The 23,073-nt window shown below is 40.2% G+C and overlaps 1 protein-coding gene across 18 annotated transcripts in view; it reads left to right on the top strand.

The window, feature by feature from the left end:
• Positions 1 to 23,073, top strand: part of Ptprt (protein tyrosine phosphatase receptor type T) — a 1,101,940-nt gene that overhangs the window by 700,556 nt on the left and 378,311 nt on the right. For all 18 annotated transcript variants that reach the window (XM_052726074.1, XM_052726080.1, XM_052726075.1 and 15 more), the window contains one exon: positions 2,095 to 2,391. In XM_052726074.1, the coding sequence (XP_052582034.1) occupies positions 2,095 to 2,391 (297 nt within the window). The remainder of the gene's footprint in view (positions 1 to 2,094; positions 2,392 to 23,073) is intronic.

Genomic DNA, 23,073 nt, shown 5'->3' with positions numbered 1-23,073 from the left:
TGGCAATCCCTCCCTTCTAGCATCATGATTCAGGAAATAGAACAAGCACTTCCTGGAAGCTCTTCCATTGATGGTATTTTATTTGTACTTTTAGGCCGTACTGGACATCTCAAAAATTGTATTTGACATAGAATATTGTAGTATTTAAGATAGTTAATGAAACTATGTCCTTAGCCTTAACCAAGTATTAAATATCTCTGCTCTCACTTCCTAACGAGGGAGTAGAGGGCCCCATGAGGTGACTATCTTCCTGGGGTGTAGTGTTGGTTTTGAAGAAGTTCCCAGAGGAGGAGTGTTAGGAAGGTATTACTTGGGGATATATACCAGCAGAGTTTGGGAAGCTATACAGATTGAAAAATTCCTGCTGGACAAAAGCTGCAGAGGATGCTAACATTTCTCAGGCAGAAGGTTCCCTCCATTGCTATGCCTGTGTATCTGCAGTCACTGCAACCTGAACCACCCGAAGACACCCAGCCAAGCAGTCATAGCCATGCCTGGTCACAACCCCTGACTGTGAGTCCCACATGCTTTGTCTTTCATTCCATATAGGTTCAGCATACTGAACTCTGAGTAACTTGTCTGATGTCACTTTGATCAAGTCACTCGTTTACTTTTGGGATCCTGGATCTCTTTTGTACAAAGTATCCTGCAGCATGGATAACTGGGCTGAAGAATAAGTGTGAATTCCTCAGCTGAGGAGAGGCCAGAGCTACTGATTTAAGCAATATGCACAGCTATGGGATGGCTCGGCCTCCGGTCTGACACACTTGGGAAGTGTATGCCTTGGCAAAGCTCTGTTATAAGCTACACTTCTCCCATAGAGGTAAATTAGGGAACTCAGTCGGCATCCAGAGCTCCCACCCATAGCCGTTCTTGTCTGTGCCTTGGTGCAAGGGCAGCTATACTCTAAAAGCTCTGGGGACTTGAGGACTGGAAAGGTGACCATAGCCTAGTCTATTGCACTGCATAATGGTCCTACCCAGAACTGCCATTTATAAGACACTCAGGTGGTGTATAGCATATGAAAGAGGATTATTATTCTTATTACTCTTCCTATTGCTATAAAACAAACCCCCAGCTATTTTATATGGTGTGCTTATTAATTCCAGGTGTAACTCTAATGGCTCAGGATATTTCATATGGATCCTCCCTCTCCTCCAGTGGGGGTTAGATTCTATTATCACAAATTTGCAAATGAAGTAAAACATACACTCAAAGACATGGCATAACTTGATAATGTCCTATAAGTATTATGGTGTTAAATGCTGATCAGATCCCTATCTTCACTATTCTTGTTTGTTTTTATTAGTTTTGCACAAAAATCATCTATTTACCTCATGTAAGGTATAGTGATCAATGTACAGATTATGAAGTAAGACATGGTCATTCTTATATATGGGGACCTGGGACAAAGATCAGTGTGCAAAGGGAGGTGAGGAACAGTTTTGGGGTGCTGCAGACTGGTAGAATGATGTGCAAGAAGGGGAGAGGACAGAAAGAAGAGTGAAGTGTTGCAGGATGCTAGCAAGTGATATGTCCTATTATAAGTGAGAGTGAGAAGGGGAATTCAAAGGCCAAGTTCATGCGGCATTGTGGTCATGCAAATGGATTGGAGGCTGAATGTCTGTCTGTGATGGAACCACTCCAAATTTTGCATCTGCATGGGAGAAAGCAGGGGGGAGCCTCAGCTCCATGGAGAGAGCCTGTAGCTGAGTTAAACACAGAAGGCAGTGCAGAACTCCAGCAGTCATCTGAATCAGCACATCACAGAAATGTGTGCACTTGGGAGCACCCAACAGTTCTCAGTGGAACTCTGATGAAGCCCTAATTTTATATTTTTGTGGCTGGCACATTTCATTGTGAGGGGAATAGGAAAAATTTCACCATATTTATTTTTGTTTTGTCTTAGATATGTGTGCTTAAATTTACAAAAAAAAAGAAATTGATTTAAAGAAAAATTTCATGTAAATTATGCTGTAGGTGGCAAAAGTCACAGGAGACCATGTGGAGATGGGATGCATACGGAAGAGCAACAACATCTACCCGCTTCCTGTAGTCTCCTCAAAACTCTTGTGTCTTGTGTGTATTTTCCAGATCCTGTGCACGGCCCTCAGAATGTGGAGATTGTGGACATTCGGGCCAGGCAGCTGACGCTGCAGTGGGAACCCTTTGGCTACGCAGTGACCCGCTGCCACAGCTACAACCTCACGGTACAGTACCAGTACGTGTTCAACCAGCAGCAGTATGAGGCTGAGGAGGTGATCCAGACTTCTTCCCACTATACCCTGCGGGGTCTACGACCCTTCATGACCATCAGACTACGGCTGCTGCTGTCCAATCCCGAGGGCCGGATGGAGAGTGAGGAGTTGGTGGTCCAGACCGAGGAGGATGGTGAGTGAGGGAGGCCAGTTCATGGGAATAGAGAAGGTGAAGTAAGCTCAGGAGTCATGCCAGTAAGTGGTGAGGAGTGTGTGTGTGTGTGTGTGTACATTCATATGGAGGTTAGAAGTCAGTGCTGCAAGTGTCTTCTTTATTATTTTTTTCTATCTGACTTTTTGAGACATGGTCTGTCTCTGGGATTTGGGGCTCACAGATTTGGATAAACTGACTAGTCATCAAGCCTCAAAGATCTTCCTACCTTGGTGTTCACAACACTGAGAATACAGGCATGCTCTGCCATACACAGTTTTTATTTGGATGTTGGGAATCTGAACTCAGGTCCTTAGTCTTACACAGGAAGCTGTTTACTGATTCATCCCATCCTCTGTCTTTAATTTTCCCACTGTTCTCAATGTCTCCATAGAAGGGCCTGTAGACTGTGCAGAGTGTAATTCCAGAGTGGTTATGATGCCATGAGCAGTGACAGCTCTCCCATAAGTATGTGCTCCTGCCCCCCCATTCTCCCCTCATGTTCTGTCACTCTTTCTCCCCAAGACTTAACTCTTCAGATGCCTCCTGGAAAGGGTATTTATCTTATTGTTTAAAACTGTTGAGATTGAAAACTAAACAACTTGATTCTGCACAAATTAAAGGGAAAAAAAACCCACGTAGAATAGCTTAAGGCTTAACATGCACATTGAATGAGCTCAAAGCTGGTTATCCACCTGGATGTCCCACAGGCATCTCAAATACCATGTATTGCAAAACGAACTAATGTTCTCTTCTAGGCTGACTTATCTTCCTGTGTTCCTCCTTTCAATGAGCTACATCTGGGAGCTCAAGAGACTAGAAAATCAACCTAGGAATTTCTCCTCCCACCACACCTCCCCGCTCCTCCTCCAACCCCTCTACACCTCCCACCCACTCCATCTCATCCACCCATCACACCTCCCCCCACCCCTGCCTTAGCCCACATCCCCTATCCCCCTTCCCCACCCTAAAAGGCTCTACAGATTTGTGCACTGCTTCTTTGAATGTGTCTTCTACCTTGAGAGCACTAGAGTGTGGAGCGTTTTTTTTTTTAAATAGAATATCTAACTACCTTCCTATATCTGTCCTTGTCAGTGCTATTCCTTCTGTTTAGACTGATATGTCCCTTCATGTCTGCAGGACATATTCCTCTATTGCTATTCCAAGGCTTTACTTAAATTTTACTTTCTCTGTAAGTTTTCTTTGCCTCAAATTTCTTGGTTGTTTCATCCCAGGATTCCAGTACAATCTGGATGTAACTCCCCACAGTAGCTATCCAATGTAGGATAGAATTTGTGATTTCTAAGACATACCTAAGAAACACTTACTCTGTGTTGAACTTTGGTTTTCTCCTTGACCTGGCTAATTTCTGGCCCTATTAATTTCTCTAGAATCTGACTCAATGTAGATTTGTGTACAAGTGATTAAGGAGAGTTTGGGTAGGGATGGCAAATAGGCCAGGAAAGTAGAAGAAGCTATGTTACAACTTCTGGGAAGGTCCAAGGAGAGCTCTCCAGGGTGGGTTAAGTGTCACAGATGTTCCAGACCAGGGGAGAGATCTGCAGCTTGCCCTAGATCTGGTTCCATTTTTTTCAAACATGCAGAGCCCCCATCTCTAACAGGGAGAATAGGACTCTTTGAGAAGGTAGACTCTCCAGGCCAGTATGCCTGGGGCACCCTCTTTAATCTCTTAGTGCATTGGTTTTCTCACTTAGAGAATGAACTGATGTTAATACTACCTTGCAGTTTATTGTGAATATTAAAGAGATATTGAAAACCCAGCAATAGGCTTTCAATAAGCATAGCTATTACATTTGCAACAAGTCACAGGGAAAAAAAATCCTGACCAGAAAGCCTCCTCTGGTACAAAGAACTCAGCCAACCAGGTGCTGTGGGACACATCTCCATGCTCTCACCAACCACTTCCTGGTTGTAGAAAGTATATTGAGTATCCTAAAGGACTGGCAGTATACCTGGGTCCTGACAGAAGAAGCAGGGTGGTGGTCAGGGAGTGGTCAGTTGTAGATGTAACCAACCATCTTAGTAAATAAGAAACACAGAGCCGATTCAGAGAAGAAAGCCAAGAGGTCAGAGCTAAGAGCCTCACCCTTCCTGCTTCAGCGATCCTCTTCAGCCAAGAGAGCTCTCCAAAAGGGACCTACTTCCTATGTGTATGTCTTTATATAGTCTAGCTGTTCTGCCTTCTCATTGGTTATAAACCCAAACACATGACTGCCTCATCACTGCCTGTCTGTAGAGACTTCCAGGTCTTCTATGGTTGGTATTGAGATTAAAGGCGTGTGTCTCCAATGCTGGCTGTATCCCTGAACACACAGAGATCTACCTAGCTCTGTCTACCAAGTGCTGGGATTAAAGGTGTACGCCACTACTGCCATGCTCTTGCTATGGCTCTAATAGCTCTGACCCCCGGGCAACTTTATTTATTAACATACAATTAAAATCACATTTCAGTACAAATAAAATACCACCATATTTCCCCTTTTCTATTTTAATAAAAAGAAAAAAAGAAAAAGGTTATAACTAACAAAAGAAAAACTATATACAAAAGTACAATAACTATATACAATATATACAAGTAATAAATACCGAAGCAATGTCTAGTCCATTTTTATTTGACAAATTCAGAGAAAATAATTCCATTATCTATCCTATTTTGGTAAGTCCAAAATGTACCTAATTCACTTTCTATCCTAACTAACCTTCAACTATAACTAACTAACCTTCAACTATAACTAACTAATCTTCAACTATAACTAACTAATCTTCAACTCCCTCAGGGACCCAAGAAGAAAATAATATTAGCTAACAAAAATAAAAACAGGAAGTGCTTGCAAGCAACTTCCAAAAAATTTGTGAGTTGACAGAAACAGCCAGCTGCCTGGACAGTCACCTGAGGTTTCTCTGCAGTGTTGGGGCATCATCTTCAGCCTATAGGCTTAGTGTATCTGACAGACTCATCTGTGAAGTAGGATGCACACAAGGTCAACAGTTCAACCTCACATTGGGTGAGAGCAGTCCATGTACCAGAAACACCTGAATTCCACTAGTGTCATGTCATGATTCAGGATTTTAAATTCTGGAAATTGTTGATGGTTTTTTAATTCAGCTGTCCATTCTTCTTGGCTGTGTATATATGGCTTCATCTCAGCATCCCGTTCTTCTCCACATCCCTCTATCAAATGCCAGTCTACTATTGAGAGGCTTGAGCTTAGTTACTCTTCAAGAATAACTGTTTCAGCTGCTGTTCCATAGCACATCAGAAGCCATCGGCCCACTGCCTGTTCAGCTGCCTTCGAAGAAAAGGGCACTGTACCTTTTCCGAATTGCGAAGGCCACTTCAGGGATGGTGCCATATTGTCCTGGCCTCAGAAGATACCTTTTGATAAAGCCATAACCACACTTGTTTTGGCAAGAATCAGTAGTCCTTTGTTTCATGTCCTGTCTGTCCATTTTGTCAGCAGTTGATTCGAGGATACTTTGTTGTCCAGTGGCTAACTTTTGCCACAATGAAAGTTAACTCCATATGCAGTTTCTTCAATGCCCATATTTTCTCTGAAGTAGATTGGTACTGCCAGGAGCCGACATGTCTCATAGTCATAACAAAAAAAGAAAAATTTTCTAAGTTATTAAAACATTTTAAATGCCATATTCTATAGATCTCTGAAGGGTTTGAAGATGACTTGTCTAAAATATATCTGCTCAATTTTTAAAACATATCTAATATGACTACAAGTTCTATTGTAATGTCTAACTACTAACTTTCATTTCTTTATATCCTAATAGTTGGTAATAATAACATTCAAGGATCAGAAAATTGCATTGTTAAATGAACGGTATAAGTACAATTAGAAATATACATATAGCATTTTCTAACAATATCAATTTCAATATATATATAATTTGTATACAATATAAAACAATCCAATCCAATGTAAAGTATTTAAAACTAGTAATTGTCTTTTTCTTTTCTTTTCTTTCTTTCTCTTTTTTTTAAACAAGAACCTTAAATCTAATCTCCTTTGCTTAGCCTTTTTCCTAACCCTTGACAACAACTTGTAACCAACCACCCTAAACAATGAAAATTATCCCAGACCAAAAAACCACCCGCCCCACACCACCTCTTTGGGAATGTGGGCGTCGTATTCTTAAAATTGCTTCCTGCTGGGTATGGGCGAAGTTATCTTTATCCTGAAAGAAAAATTTTAGGTTAATTGTCAAATTCTAGGAAAGGTAACTATATCCTTCAGTCAGTGATTACTATTCCCAGGCTGTCCCATAGTGCTGGCAGGGGGAGCCTTTGTTTACAAACCGTCATGATACAGCCAAGGAGCAACTCAGAGGGAACCTTTCTCAGGTGTTCCCTCAGCCCCTTTGAACTGCACGATGAGAATGACCTCCATCTACAGCAGCAAGTCCCATGCTCTAGCTTTAAGCTGTGTCTCATCCTCTCCCTTTCTCATTTTTACCACCAAGAGAAAAATAAATAAACCACAAAGCCTTTATCAAAACAATGTGGGAACAGCAGTGCTTTGAAATTAAATTTATAGTAAACATCATTAATAAAACATCAATTCCTGCTTCAGGAGATGTGTGGACATTATCATATTAAAGACACCAGCATATAAGACACCCTTCCATGGTCTGTAGCTCTTCTGAGGCCATAGCTCAGAAACTGCTGGAAGGTTTCAACAGGGTGTGGAGACTCTCTGGCAGTTTGTATTTGTTTTTGTTTGTTGAGCTGCCTCAATATGTTGCTCAGGCTACTCTTAAACTCTTGGCTGAAGTCACCTTCCAGTCTCAGCCTCTTGGATAGCGAGAACTAAGGCATACATCAAGACTGCTGTGGACAATCCCTGTAGGTGAGGGCCAGGTTCCATTCTCCCTAGAGGGAGAAAGCATTGGCTCCTTTTCTTGGAAAGTCGTTCAAAGTGAGAGTATACTGAGGTTGGAGCAGAGCAGGGACCCTTACCTGAAACTCCCTCCAGGAGCCAGAGAGCAACCTCCCAGATTGGGCTCACTGACTTTGTGTTGCTCTCACCTGCCCTCAACATTTTTGAGGGGGAAGGGTTCAGGATCAGTCATTTTAGCACCCAAGTACCTTTGAGGGTCCACAGAATAATTGTTAGAGAGCAGCTCCTGGTCCCTGAGATACTGGGCTTTATCAGGAAAACGGATGTTGATAAAAAAAAAAAAAAAAAAAAGTTGAGTGGACTTTTACTTTGCTGTTTTCTTCAAATATCTCAAATCTTCGTGGTCATCATCCAACTTCAGCCAAACAGCAGCTAAGTGTGTGAAAATGTGACACAGGAAGTCTTAGAAGGTGCAAACCGCATGACATAAAATTGGGGAGGGGTGAGGACGGGTGGGGGAAGACCTGAGGGAGCTGGGGGAGGGGCATGGATAAATATTATCAAAATACATTGTATGAATGTATAAAATTCTCAAACAATTAATAAAAATATTATAGTATAAAAGAAATTGTGGCATTTATCCTGTTAGTTCTTCAGTGTACATAGCTTAAAAGTAAAGATATTCTCATGTATATCCAAATATTAAACATCTAAGAAAGTTTACATAAGCTTAAAATGACTCAACACAGGCCATCAAGAAGGCTTAGTGCAATGGTTCTCAACCTGTGGGCCATAACCCCTTTGGGAGTCACATATTAAATATCCTTCATATCAGATATGTACATCATGATTTGGAAAAGTAGCAAAATTACAGCAACAAAATAATTTTATGGTTGGGAGTCACCACAATATAAGAAAGGGTCACAGTATTAGGAAGGATGGGGACGACTGGCTTAGTGGATAAAGGCATTTCCACCAAGCTTCATAACCCAAGTTTTATCCCTGAGGTCCACAAAGTAGAAGAGAACTTAACCCTGGAGAGTTGGCCTCTGACCTCTACTTTCATGCCATGGTGCATGCACATGTGCAAAACACAAATGCACACCCCTCACACATATGCATGTGATTTATCTGTATATACTTATATATACAAAATAAGTAAATAATATAATTAAAATAGCCCAACATACTGATCATTTCATATTTCTTCTAATGTTAAACTTAACTCTGTATGATAAAACCAGGATGTAAGATAACTTCCATTAAAGCATTAAAAGGTAGCAGTGTGTATTTCTCATTCTATCTTTCCAAGAGTCATGTAAAATCTGGGAGCCCCTCTGTGGTGATGTTACATGTAGTTGATCAAGATGGAAAACACCACATTATAAATACATATGAGACATATAAATCTACACACGAGATATAAACACACACACACACACACACACATACACACACACACATATATATTCCCTCTTATAAAGTTCCTCTTTTTTTTTTTCAAGACAGGGTTTCTCTGTGTAGTTTTGGTGCCTGTCCTGGAACTCACTCCATAGCCCAGACTGGCCTTGAACTCATAGAGATCTGCCTGGCTCTGCCTCCCGAGTGCTGAGATTAAAGGCATGCGCCACCACCGCCCAACTATAAAGTTCCTCCTTTGTGACACTTTGAGATGGTCTAAGCGTACTGTGATCATCCCAAATCTTTACTCAATGATTTAAATACTTCTTCATAATCCTTACCTAAATTGGTTGTTACACTGATACTTTATAATCTGCCATCTTGTCTACAGTTACTGGTTAGCATGTTTCTTCATAGAAGAGCCTTTCTCCCATCTTCCTCCCTGTGTCTAGAATTCTTACTAGTTCACAAAGCAGGTTTTGACTCAGTATACTAAGCTTCATCACCATCCTTGTTTTCTTGTTGCCTTAACCATGGCTAGAAAGAATCCCTTCAAGCTAGTGCTCGGTCCTTATAACATGTCCTTGTGAGTCATACTCTTTTTCTGCCATGATGCAATGTTCCAGACTGTCTGTGATGTTCCTGCTCCAGACACAAAGGCCATCACTTACGTAAAGATTTCTGCTCTGGGCTCTTAGATATGTTCTCAGGTCTTAGGTATGTTCCATGGAGCAGCAAGGCCACTGGCTGTTCCAAGAAGATAGAACTGAGGGTGTAATTCACCCATTTTAAATCATGAGCCCATCCTGATTGAAACCTAACACCTCCAGATACTTCTGCACACATCACACATGTATTCCAACAGTGAGAACCCTGATTCTCTTCATCCACCTGTCTAGTTATTTGCACAATCCCCAATTGTACCAATCCACCAGCAATTGGTGAACCTACTCACTGAACATTTTAATTTCTCTGCAGTAAGCTCTACATTGCTTCGAATATGCAATCAAAACACTGTGTTCAAACATTCTGAGTTTCTATCTATATGATCTTAGTATTAATTTGATAGCCAATTAAGGTTCTTTTAATTTTAAGGTTTTCCTTTCTCTATGTTTTGAAAAATAAATGTTACTGCTTCCAACACACATGTCAATTGCTTCTTTAAGGAGTCAAAACTGTATGTCACAAAATATTCATTCTGAGAAATAACTGCTACAGTCTTTATTCTTTTGTATTCCTCAGTTCATACCTGAAAGACCGACATTTTCAATATAAAACACCACATTTTGATATTTATTTTCTGTTTAGTGTTGCTTGTATATATGTTTTAGGCCTGACTACTTGATATTGGATAACCAATTAGGAGGCTCATGCCTGGCAAAGACTGATTCTCCCTCTCAGCAGCCATTGGTTGACTGTAGCTCCTAGGGATTTGAGCCACGTGAGATTCGTCCATCCATGTTGGCATATTAGTTTGTACTGTCATTGTACAAATTGCTGGGACTTCATGGCTGTAGCTTCCTGTGATATATGGAAGACACTATTCACATCAGTTATCCTGGCCCTCTGACCCCTCATCCATGTGTTCCCTGAGCCTTAAACATAGGGGTTGTGTTGTAGGCACATCAGCTGGGGCTGGGTACCCCATGATTAATTGTTTTTCTGCTTTTGGACCAATTGTGTCTCCATCAGCCACAAAAATAAAACTTCTTCTGTGAAGGACAAGAGCTACATTTATATTTAACTTTTAAATTATTCTTTCATTTCCATTTTCTACAGTTCATTTAACAAAAAACAAATAATCCTTTTCCTCTTTCTCCTCCTCCCCCTCCTCCTGTCTTCTCCTTATCTTCTTCCTCTTCTCTCCTCCTTTTCTCCACTCCCCAACTCCATTGAGATTATAGTCTTCCGCATGCTGGGACCGCTGAGTGACTCAAGGTCCCCTTTCCCTTCGATCTATTTAATATTTAAACTATGAAATAATGTATACTTCACCTGTGTCTATATTCACTTTCTATGTCCTAGAAAACATTCTGTATCAAAAATTACCCATTCTATTAATACCTTCATGGTGCTCATGGCTGTGTGGATAGATGTGTCTGCGTGTCCCATGGTAGTTGTTTCAATTATGTTCTATGACCTACTTTTTTTCATCTAAGTCATCTTGTGTCCCTCCATTTCAGGTATCATATTTGCTGGTTGATTGGTCACTTTTTACAAAGAGGTATATTGCAGTCATATTGAAGCAAATAGCCTTGTTGTGTATGTTGTTAGGTGTTTGTGGAGATGTATTTTCACGTAAATTCTTCATGGTAAGGATTGCTGAAGTCAAAGGGTAAATGCACAGTCAATTAAAATCTCCTTTAGAGAAGGCCTATAATTTTTCATTTTTACAGGTAATGTGTACCGATTTAATCTTCACACCAAATATGAAAGAACAAGCAGTATTTTCCCTGTTGTATAATAAGGGAATGTAATTTTAACAATACATAAAAATGTAATTGATTATAATAAGTAACAGTATAAAATATATTAACATAATTGATATTTGATATGTTTAACCACATCTAATAGGTATATTATCCCAATGTGGCAAAACAAGCTTAAACTCAAAATGCTTTCATGTAAGGAAAAGTATCAAAGCTCAGTGCCTTAATTTTGTGTGCAGTTCTTTTGAGCCTACTCACCTGGCTTCTTAGGTAAGCCAGAAGGAAGATGCATATTGCCAGGATAGGTACATCTGCACTAACAAGTGGTGGCATGTCAGGCCTGCTAAGAGGGAAAGTGTAATAGGAAATAACAACAGGGCGAGGTAATGCAGTGCAGAATCGGATAGTAAGGATAAAAACACAGTACCTTAGGAGGTCCTAACAGCCTCATTTCACTTCAGCTTATTGCACTGTAGTGATTGTAAAGATGACCTTGCAGTATTGTGACAGGGAGAAATGCAGTTCTGTTTTTCATATGTCCACAGTGACTTAGCCTTTGTGCTCATACTCTTATCCTTGTAGTCTATTGCCAAACACCATGATGCAAGAACTGTTGCCATTGTTGTGCAGGTGAGGAATTCAGACATCTTCAAGTCTTCCCTGTGTGTTCTCCCCTGACTGTGTGTTATGAAAGCCTAGAGCTGTCTGAAGCCCCCCAACACTCTTCCTGACTTTCTCTGTCTCTGTGTCATACTTTGCATTTGTTCTTTAGCTTATTATCTGTCCTTCTAAAGGAATGTAAGCTTGGTGAAAACAAAGACTTCATTTGGTTTTGGTCCCTGAAGGATATTTCTCAGTAAGAAGAAGAACGTTGGTCTACAGTGTGTGCTCATAAACCATTGGCTAAATGAATGAATTAAAAAGAATGAGCATCTGACATCAAAGTCCATGCCCCTTTCATGACAACATGCTGTTCGTGAATGGACAACATTGCATAAGTTGAGGGCTTGTATGTGTCCTTAGGTGCAATCAAAGCTCACTTGTCCTGGCTTGCTAAAGCTGACCGTTGGAAGCTCTTCTTGCCTCCAAGTTTGATAACACATTCACTGCTTGACATCAAGCATGGTTGGAAAATTCACACCATGGAAATTAGAAAATAAGTTATTCTTTTCTTCCTAGAAAGCCTATGGCAAAATATTTAGTAGCATACCACTATTTTCCTCAATTAAAGGTTGTTTTGATGTCTTGAGCTATGAAGATTCATCTGGAAGAAATAATTTCCTTCCAATGAAGCTATAAAATATGAGTAGGTTGAAATGTTTCTCTAACTTTTCTCTGTAAGACTCCCTTGCAAACACTGGCGTTTGCTGAAGTCTTTGCTGATCAGTTTGATTTTTAAGTTAGTTCTGGGCCTCTTTATAAGGAACAGCTAATCTGCCAAGCAGCCAGTGAGACCCCTGAAATGGAGGAGTGAAAATGTGGCCTAGATGAGGAAAGGAGGGAAAACCCCAGCTCCCCATTCCATGGCTCTGAGCTTTCCCATGTGTAACTTTCATGTTTCCATGACTATCTCCCAAGTTCTCCATTGTGAACTGATTTAACAGACATGCAAAAGGAGACGATAAAGAAAAAAGAGAGGAGAGGACACAGGGCATACAAGATGGAAAGGGAACAGAGAAATGAGGGAAAACAGACAAGGGATGGAGAGACTTCCTTTGACAACAATCTGTTCGCTTTCCTGTTGAAATGAAAATCCCCCTTAAATTACCACCTGACTTTAAAGCATAAGAAAACATCTGGTTTAATTACAGTGAATTTACATGAACCTACTGACAAGAAGCACAGTTAAAATTAGCAATTTTAGTGTGCTTTTTTTTTTAAGAGAATGAAATTATAAAGTAATTAACCTTTGTTGTAGAACTCTGTCAAGAGGATGGAAAGTTCCATGCTGTGACAGAAGAAGAAATGAAATTGTGGACAAGGGAAATGTGAGTTCATTAAAGAATTATACAGAATTTAAACAAAAGAGTGGAAGGGAGGCACAGGATTAGAAGATATGACAAAAAAGAAGTCTCTCAAAACAGCAGTCGAGAGAGAGAGAGAGAGAGAGAGAGAGAGAGAGAGAGAGAGAGAGAGACTCAGTTTCATCAAATGAAAGTCATCCTACTACATTCTAAAGGACATTCTGACCTACAGAAGCAGTAATGGGGTGGGAGGGAAGAGCCCTGGCCTGGTGCTGAGACATCTTGACCATGGCTGTGACACCTGGCAGATGTAATCACCTTTCAGCCTCCAAAGTACAAACCCACAAGGTGATGGGAGAATGGAGCATATACTCAGAAGTAGAAGGATGTGAGCTGGATCCAACACTCATTCTCACCTTGTTAGGACACTTTGTTTAAGGTACACATATTCTAAGCATATAACCCCCCACACACATGTGGGATCAATAGTACCAGCAGGCTTCTAAACTACATACTACTGAGTAAGCAACAGTCAGTGCAGAGATGCAGATTTGGTCAAAGCGAATAAAAAAACTGAGTGTTAATCCTTAAACAGGACATCTATATCACCATCACAGCCCTACTCACACCTCACACCTTGTCCTCAACAAGGCTCAGGGAACATCAAGGAAGAGTCCTAGAAAGGGTATAAGAGCCAAAGGATGGGAAGGACTGCTGTGACGACATGCTGTCTTCAGGACATGACATGACACTCATGAACTCAAAGCAGGTGTGGTTATCTGCACAAAATCAAGCCAGTTGACATTAATGGGGGAGGTGGTACTCTCTAGGCCACACCTCTTATTAAAGTGCTATTAGCAGTTGATAGCTGATGCACTAAGGAAGACCATTCTCCTGTGAAGGCGTTGTGACTGCTAGGTTTCTCATGACTCTACATCCATATGGTGACAAGAGGGAGGGAAAAAGGAAGAGGAAGAAGGAGAGAAGGAGGTAGCAGCAGTGGCAGCATACTTGAAGTTGTGAGGAGCATGTGTTGGGGAATTTGGAAGGAGCTGGATAAGGAAAGTGGGAGTGTGATCTTCTTTCATTGTATACATGTACAAAATTCCTAAGAATAAAGAAAATATATGTTACAAAGATATACTCCACAGATGTCTGCACACAAAGCCCTCAGCTGTGCTAAGTGGTGAGGAGCCAGCATCAGACAGAGAATATAACTCTTCATTGGAAAAAAAAAAAAAAAACAGGCCAAGGGTTTATGTGTAATTTCTCCTCACTGTGGCAAGTGATGACTTTTAAACAGCTTCCAACCTTTATTTGATCCAGATTACAAACATCTCAACTTTCCACTTTCACTTCTTCAAGTTCTGTTGGTACAAAACTTCAACCCCACTGAAATGGCCCTCCTCTCTGCCTTACCTCTTCTTCCCTCCCAGGTTACTGGCCAATCATTCCAGTCCCTCTCTTGCATCCTTTCTCAACATCTCAGCCTGGTCCTCATTTCCATGTATGTGGAACACCATTCCAGGGAATTCTTCACCTATGTGGGACCCTCCTTTTGAAGCTGACTGCACACCACCCTTCCAGTTGTTCCAGCTGAAGTCAAGCACACTGCTGGAGTGTGTCCTAAAAACTGTCCAGAAGCAGCATTGTTTCTCTGGTTAGTTCATTCATTCTACTCTCTACAGAATAATAATCCCCATCTTCAGACCTCTGTTACCTTGTCTACAATACTCAGGAGACTGAAGACATTTGATACTTCTTGACCCACATAATGCCCACATATTCATCTTCGCTCCCGTTTCTAGGGATAAAACATTTGTTTTCTAAGTGAAAACCAATTTCTCTACTTAATGTGCCAAATCCTACTTCCCATTGCCTAAGGGAGGTCATTACTCTAGTGCTGGTCTACAACAAAATGCTCTGCTATAAATGATTATTACACTTCATATGGAAGCTTTATTTTCATCATCTTTAAAAAGATAAAGGCAAGATTGCCCAGTCTTCCCTTCTCTTCCAGCTACTGTTCCAGCCACTGTTTTCTATATGATCATTTTCCCCTTTGGAATTTCGTGAACACACCCAACCAAAGTAGCCCAAATCCAGATCATTTCTCCAATGCTCTTCTGAAATCACCTGTTGATTTACATTTTCTGTGATTATGATAAAATTTCATGATGAAAGCGACTTGAGAGACAAGTAGTTTGTTTTGGTTCCCATTTGTAGGTAACAACACCATGGCAGAGAAGTCACAGCAGCAGGAGCTCGAGGCATTGGTTGCATTACATCCACAATCAAGAAGGAGAGCACAATACATGTGTCTGCTCTACTCATTTTCTCATTTTCATACACTCCAGGATCTTGGCCCAAGGAATAGTGCCGCCCATAGTGGGCAGATCTTCCTACCTCAATTAACCCAGTCACGATGATCTTCCACCGGCACATCTGGAGTTCGTCTTATAGGTGGCTCTCAATCTTATCAAGCTGACAGTTGGGATTAACCATCACTCCTGTGATCTTGATGGATTCAACTATCATTATCCCAAGAGTCAGATCTTATTTAGTGAGCCGTCACTATTAGGCATAGTTGGCTGTAACGTCCTCCTTAAAACTCCATTTTCCAAAAAAAAAAAAAAATTTAGCTGGGCGGTGGTGGCACACGCCTTTAATCCCAGCACTCGGGAGGCAGAGCCAGGTGGATCTCTGTGAGTTCGAGGCCAGCCTGGGCTACCAAGTGAGTTCCAGGAAAAGGCGCAAAGCTACACAGAGAAACGCTGTCTCGAAAAACCAAAAAAAAAAAAAAAAAAAAAACCTCCATTTTCCACTTAGTTTCCAGGTTATCACACATTTCTAGATACCCCTCTCTCTCAGAAACTCCCTTTCTCTCATGTATGTCTTTTAAACATCTCAGCTTTATTGACTTACATTTTTGAGACTCTTTCTCATTATTTCTGAACCAAAGGCTGGCTAGACCTAAAAAAAGATGCTTTGTAGATCACATAGATCTCTTTGGCAGTTATTTCATTCTGCTGTTGCAGCAGGAAAGTATCCAGCAACAATATATACATGATTGGGTATGACAATTTTTCCAATAAAATTTTATTTACAAAATCGAGCAGCTGGCTGGATTTGTATCAAGGACCACAGATTGCTGACTGTAGATCCATTTATTTACCTAATTATTTCTGATCCCTTGGCTTTAAAAATCCACACACAAGCTAATAATTTTTCTAATTGATGTCTCCACGCCAGACCTCTCTCCAGCCCTCCAGAGTGATTTATTCACCTGCCAGCTCAACCTCCTCACTTGGATTGCTCGGGTCCTTTGGAATGAAACATCCCAAATAGAAGGAGGTGGTCATCACTCAACCAACATCAACCTCCTTCTCCCCACTGTTTTCTCTATCTTAATTAGTAGCACTATGTTTTATTAGTGGCTCCCCACTTTTGTCAGAATGAGGCCCTGGGATGCACAGCTCTGGGGAACCCCTTCATATTATGTTGTTTGTCATTGGTGCCCCCGGCTTTGTACCAAGCAACAGTTTAGCTCACTCTCTACATCTGACCCATCAGCATTATCTCTTAGCTCTGCCTTCAATGCAGTAGCACAGAGACATTGACCAACCTATCCCATTGCTTGTCCACACCTCTACTTCTGGCTCTCTGGTTGCAGCTGGTGTGATCACCAGTGAAATTGTGTGCACAGTTGTTTGGTCTTCAGCTTCAGCCCTGGCCTCTGCATGTTGTTCTCTACAATGTAGCCAGAATGCTTTTTAACCATGAAGAAAATCACCTCTGCCTTCTGCTCTAAGCCCTTCTGATCTTTCTCATGCTATTGAGAAAAGCACCCCCATAGCATATAATGCCCCAAAGTCACTAGGAGTCCCAATTTTGTTTGTTCTGACTTCATCCCCTACTTCTGTCTCATTTCATGAATCCAATCATTGGCCTCAATTTTTACCAAGCATGCCCCTGCCTCAGGGCCTTTGCACTTGTCACCCCTCTGACTACAATGACCTTCTACCAAATAAACAGGGCTACCTCTTTGACCCCCATCAGGTCTTCATTCCTGTTTAGAATTTAAGAGCTCTTCACAGCCAGTTTCATTTAAATGTGGAAGCCTCTTATAGGACGCTTTGTCTCTCTTCCATGCTTCATGTATCCCTTTAACTTTTATCCACTGAAACACTGCATTTATACTTTACCTTTTATTATGTATATTTTCCCAAATAGAATGCACTCCACAGAGACAGAGTTCTTCTCTCTGTTTTGTTTAACTTTACAATGCAAGTACTTAGAACAGTTCCAACTAGATAATACACACACATAAATATGTTATCAAATCAATGAATCCTGAGACCTAAGAGACAAAATAAATTTTACAATTATTTATCAAAGAAATCAGAAGATCACTGTTAGAGCTGTTTAACATCCTTGGTAAGCCGTGAGAAGATACAGCTTCTGCAGTTAGCAATATGGTATCATTCTGGAAAAGAAGACTGAGGTAAAGACACATTGAAAATAGGAACAATCGTAACTGAACCTGCAGAATTCAAGGTGTGATATCCAACCTCTATTATGGCAGCTCTTGGGAGCATGCAGTGGGATCCTGGGGAGGGACAACCACACAGGGCACTTACTTTGTGCCAGGCACCTTGCTAAGTACATGATGATGTTGAAATATTAAATGCTCGTGACAAACTATGAAGAAGGTGCTGGTTTCATACCCTCCTTAAAGCAAGGAATGTTCCACCTAAAGATGTTAAGTAACTTGCCCCAAGTTACACATCAAACAAGTACAAACAAAATACAAACCCTGGCAGTGTGGGTCCAACCCATGGTCTGAGCCATTTCCCAGTAGTACCTTATAGGTCCAAGTGATGAAAATATGAGTTTTGATTTGAAATGGTGATTTGATCACCTTTCTTAAGATGCCTTCCCCCCAAAATAGAGACAGATGCCTTTAAACTTAGCCTGAGTACAGAAAAAGAATGTAACACAGCTATACTGGAAGGAGTTAATGAAGAGTTACATGGAAAGCCAATCCCTGGACACTAGGGCTAAAAGCAGGGATGGACTACTAAGAGCTCAACTTCAGATGCCAGGCCACAGTACACAGGATGAGTGCTCTTACTCCAATCTGATGTCCAGCGTAACATGAAGTAACTTGTTCATGTTTCCTGTTGCTGTGATAAGATACTCTGACAACAACTTAAGGAGGAAGAGTTTATCTTTCTTTACTTTATCGCTTCAGGAGCATAGCAGAGAAATCAAGGCCCCGAAGTCCTGAAACCAGTAATTAAGTTGTTTCTGCAGCCAAAGATGGATACTTGTGCTCTGTTCACTTTCTCTTTCATTTACGTCTTACCAAGTTGAGCATTAAGATTGACCATCGCAACATGGAAAGGATGTTAACCGGAAGTTGTCACTGGAAGGAGACACTCCAATTAGAGGAAGTACAATGTTCTGGACACTACAGGCTGTCCCTCCTTAAACATCTGGAAAGTCTCTCTGGAGAAAACCCTCCTCCTTCCTGGTTATTTCTCTAAATGCTCTGAGTACCACATCCTCACAACACAATCCTTGTCTCACCAAATAATTTGTGAGTGTGTCTTATTCTTCCCTTTCCCTTTGAGTTAGAGAAACGTAAAACTGGGACTTGATCACTAGCAGAATGACCCACAAAGCCAGACCACCTATATTCTCCCCACTTCTAATAATACCTTTTTATGGGTTTCATTAAGATAGGTTTCTGGATGGATAAAAAGGACTCCATTTTTATTAAAGCAGAAAGGATCTGATGTTGAAAAACAAGGGTCCCCAGGAATTAGAGATAAAAAGATCTTTTCGTTGTTGTTTTTATAAAGCAAATGCTAATATCTGTCTTAAGAATAACTAAGTAAACACTGATAGGGAATATGTTCCTAGAATGGAAATTAACATTGTAAAGACATTATTTCCTCCACAATGATCTTTTAAAAGAGTTCAAAAGTATTTGCTAGATGTGTGGTTAAGGAATAAAATCTAAAATTAAAAGCAAGGTCATAGAATGAAGTTTATAGAACCAAATTAATGAGATGTTTATTTGTTTTATCCACTGAACTGAGTTAATTTCACACACACACACACACACACACACACACACACACACACACACACGAGTAAAATGGTTTTAAAAGATACTAAGTATAATTTTATATTAACATTTAAAAATTATGTGACAGGAAAAATATCATAGAAATATATTTAAAACCTAGTAAAGAAAAAAATTCTCACGTAGTTCTACAATATATTCAGAAATAGAATCAACAGCTTGTACTTTTTCAATGAAGAAAGAGCTTAACAATTTAAAAGTTTAACTTGGTTTTATACACAGGATCATATCATCACTGTGGGAATTTGTATTCCCATGCTACTCACAACCATTCAGAGAGGGAAAACATCAGAACCCCATGCCTCAATTCATGATGGGACCATAACCTTGACTTCCAAGACAGACAATTTTACAATGAGAGAAGAAAATCAGGTGCAGATACTCCAATCCAAATAGAACTGAACAACCCAACAGCACGTATATGAATAGAAAAGATATATTTAAATAAGCCAACATTGGTTAAACTTTGCAACATTGTTAAACTTTGTAAAATCCATTTATATCATTTACTGCATTAACATACTAAGAGAGGGAGGGAAATGTATCATTACTACAATGGATTCAGTTAAAGCCCAGCATGATTTTAAAATAAAATTTCCTTGAATAGGAGGAATACAATGGACCTTTTAACCTGCTAAATGATAACTACAAGTGACCTACAAACACCACATGCAAGGATAAAAGAATAGCATCATTATCTTTAAAATTGGAAAAACACATATGTCTATCATTACTCCCATTAAGTACTGTATTGCTGACCCTAAAAGACAAAAATAAAATGAGCTAAAAGATTGGAAAGAACAAGACTGTTATTAGCTACAGATGCTATGATTATTTACACAGATAACCCAAAGAAGTCTGAATACAAATATTAGAATTAAAATTGATATATTTCCCAAGATACCTACATTGAGGAGCATATTCCATTTCTATTCACCTAACAAAACTGTGATATTTTTTAAAGATACTATTTATAATTGCAACAACAACATATACAAAGTACATTAAATGAGGCCCCCCAAAGAGGTATATTATACTTGTGATGGGAAAATGTAATATCATATATAGACAGACTAATATAAAAGGCAAATTACCTTCAAGCAATTACAATGAAAAACTCAAACATTTTTTAATATATATGCAAGTTCAAAAATGTATATAAGCTAAGAAAAGTTGGCTAGCTAAGACAGTCCTAGAGAAGTCCAATATTATATGGCTTGTGAGAAAAATAGTGCTCTAACCACTGATTTTCTGTGTATTTCTTTCTATATAGTGAGACAAATCATTATTCATTAAAAGAATGTGATGTGCATACAGGGTTGGTCTAACAGAACAGCCAAACCAAGCAGAGCTCTGGACCCATACCTGTGTGGGAATGTGATAGAAGTTAAAAGTAGCATGGCACAGAAGTCAAGTAATTTATTTTAGTAAATGATGCTAGGCTACAAATGTGAATTTAATAAAGGTCACTTTATCAAAGGCATAACTTCCAAACTTTTCATGAGCATTTAAAAAAATACTGTTGGACCTTGGAAGAGAGAACGTATTTCTTCAACATGACTATTTTGTTTGGCTTTTCTCAGAAGCTAAATCTACAATAAGGATTTCAATGGAAGAGTATTTAGGAGGTCACACTGGACATGGGGAGGGAGAGACAGGGAAGGGAAGCAGGATTCAGGATGACACTTGTTAACCAGCAACTCCATCAAACACTGGAGTTTAGAACAGTGCCTTTCAAAGTGTGGCCCAAACACCACAGCCACTGACTCATTCATTCTTTCTCCCTTGACAGATGAGTACAAATGCATACAATGAGTGTTTTAAAAAGTGAAACTTTTGTTTTCATTTATTTTTAAGTGTCAGTTTTAGTTTTCAATTTTGTTCTCCCAGTGATTCTTGCTTAGAGTCATGGATTGTAGCATCAGTCTACAGTGGGTTGGGAATTGTCTTCATCACCTTCACTGTCATCACCACTGCCAACACACACACACACACACATACACACATACACACATACACACACACACACACACACACACACACACAAAACACCACCACCACCACCCCCCACACACCACCCCCACACACACACTACCACCACCACTACCACACACACACCACCACCACACACACACCACCACCACCACACACACACACACACCACCACCACCACACACACACACACACACACACCACCACCACACACACACACACACACCACCACATACACACACCACCACCACCACCACCACCACCACCACCACCAGCAGCAGCAATTCAGTGCTTAAGACTTTGAATAGAGCCAATAGAATGTGGAGTGACCAAGCCAGTGGTAAAGCAAAATTCAATTTCCTTTCTCTCATGATTGACAGATGTTTTAAAAACTTAACTAATACTTCTTACTTCCCCTGTGTGGTCTCCAGGTTTATTCCCATGGCTTTAAGTAAAGAGAAAATGAGATGTTTGAGTGTGTGCATTGTTCAGTAGGATGGAGGTGGGGCACCAACAGTGTCTGCTACTGTTCGCCTTGCTCTCACTCTCATACAAGACTTGAAGTCCTCTGATAAATTCGACCATATTAAAATTAATCACTTATCTATATCCAAAGGCAAATATAAGACATAATCCAAGAGATTTCCTGTGGTTGTATTTTTTTTCTTTCCTGTGCTGGAGATAGAACCTAGGACTCTGAAGGTGACAGACAAATACTCTGTCCCTGAACTGCAGCCCAGCCCTCAGAGAGTTGTTTTTTTTTTAATATAACACTTGTTTTATGAAATAAAGGAACCAGGAAATCGACACAAAGAGGCAATACAGCCAACAAATATTAACAGATGTTTGGCTCTTTTAGTAACTGGGTAAGAACTGATAGAAATCTCTGTGATGGGTTGTATCCACTTACCAGGTGCCTTAGACTTTCAAACCTGATAATGCCAAGTGTTTTTTAAGGATATAGAAATGTCAGAACTTATAGAACACTGAGCAACAGAGTCCAAAATTCTGGCACCAATTTGGAAAACAGTTTGGTATTATTCAGGACATCTGTAGACTGATAAACTCTTTGATCCCTCTATTCCGAAGTACACCTTGGCAGCTATGGAGGCTCTGGGAGGAAGGATCAATCATCCAGGATGGAGCTGAAAAAGAAACTGTTCAAGCACCGGAGGGTGCTGTGATGACAACGGCCTGACTATGAGGCACCACCTCAAGAAGCAGGCATCCAGAGCATCTGCCAACCAGTCTTTCTGGAAGGAGAGCAAAGCACACCTGAAATGCGTCTGTCTATCTCAGAATGGAAAGGCAGCCTTGGAGGTGGAAGCCCCTTCAAAGTCAACCAGGACGAGTTAGCCACATCCCAAATGACAGATGAAAAAAGCCCACAGTATGTAGATCGGTAGGACTTTGAAGATGAGAACTAAAGTCCCTGTTTCTTCTACCAGAAGATTCTCAACTGCAGCCAGAAGGCTTGAGTCCACTTTAATGAAGCCTGGTATAAATTCAAACAGATTTTTTTAAGAAAAAAAAACATATATTCATGTGAGCCATACACAAGAGAGACCCATCTGGAAATAACTCTATGTTCAATCTGAAGTAGAGTGATAATATAAACCTGAAAAAGTGACATTCATGAACTGAAGAGTAATAAAACACAGCTGATGGGTCTCCAGACATCCTAGAATGATGAATGGAAATCTTGAAACACCTGATCCATGTGTATGAAGGGAAGTAAGAGAAACTAAATGATCTATTGCTCCGGGATATTGATGACTACAAATAAGAATTTAGGGTGATTAACATGAAATTCTGTAGTCTCTGGTGTGTTGATGTTAGTGGCAAAGGGGAGA

This window comes from Peromyscus californicus, unplaced genomic scaffold (assembly GCF_007827085.1).
Source record: "Peromyscus californicus insignis strain IS unplaced genomic scaffold, ASM782708v3 Scaffold_7__1_contigs__length_154581171, whole genome shotgun sequence".
Classification (NCBI taxonomy): Eukaryota; Metazoa; Chordata; class Mammalia; order Rodentia; family Cricetidae; genus Peromyscus; species Peromyscus californicus.
This window is presented reverse-complemented; position numbering and strand designations above follow the sequence as displayed.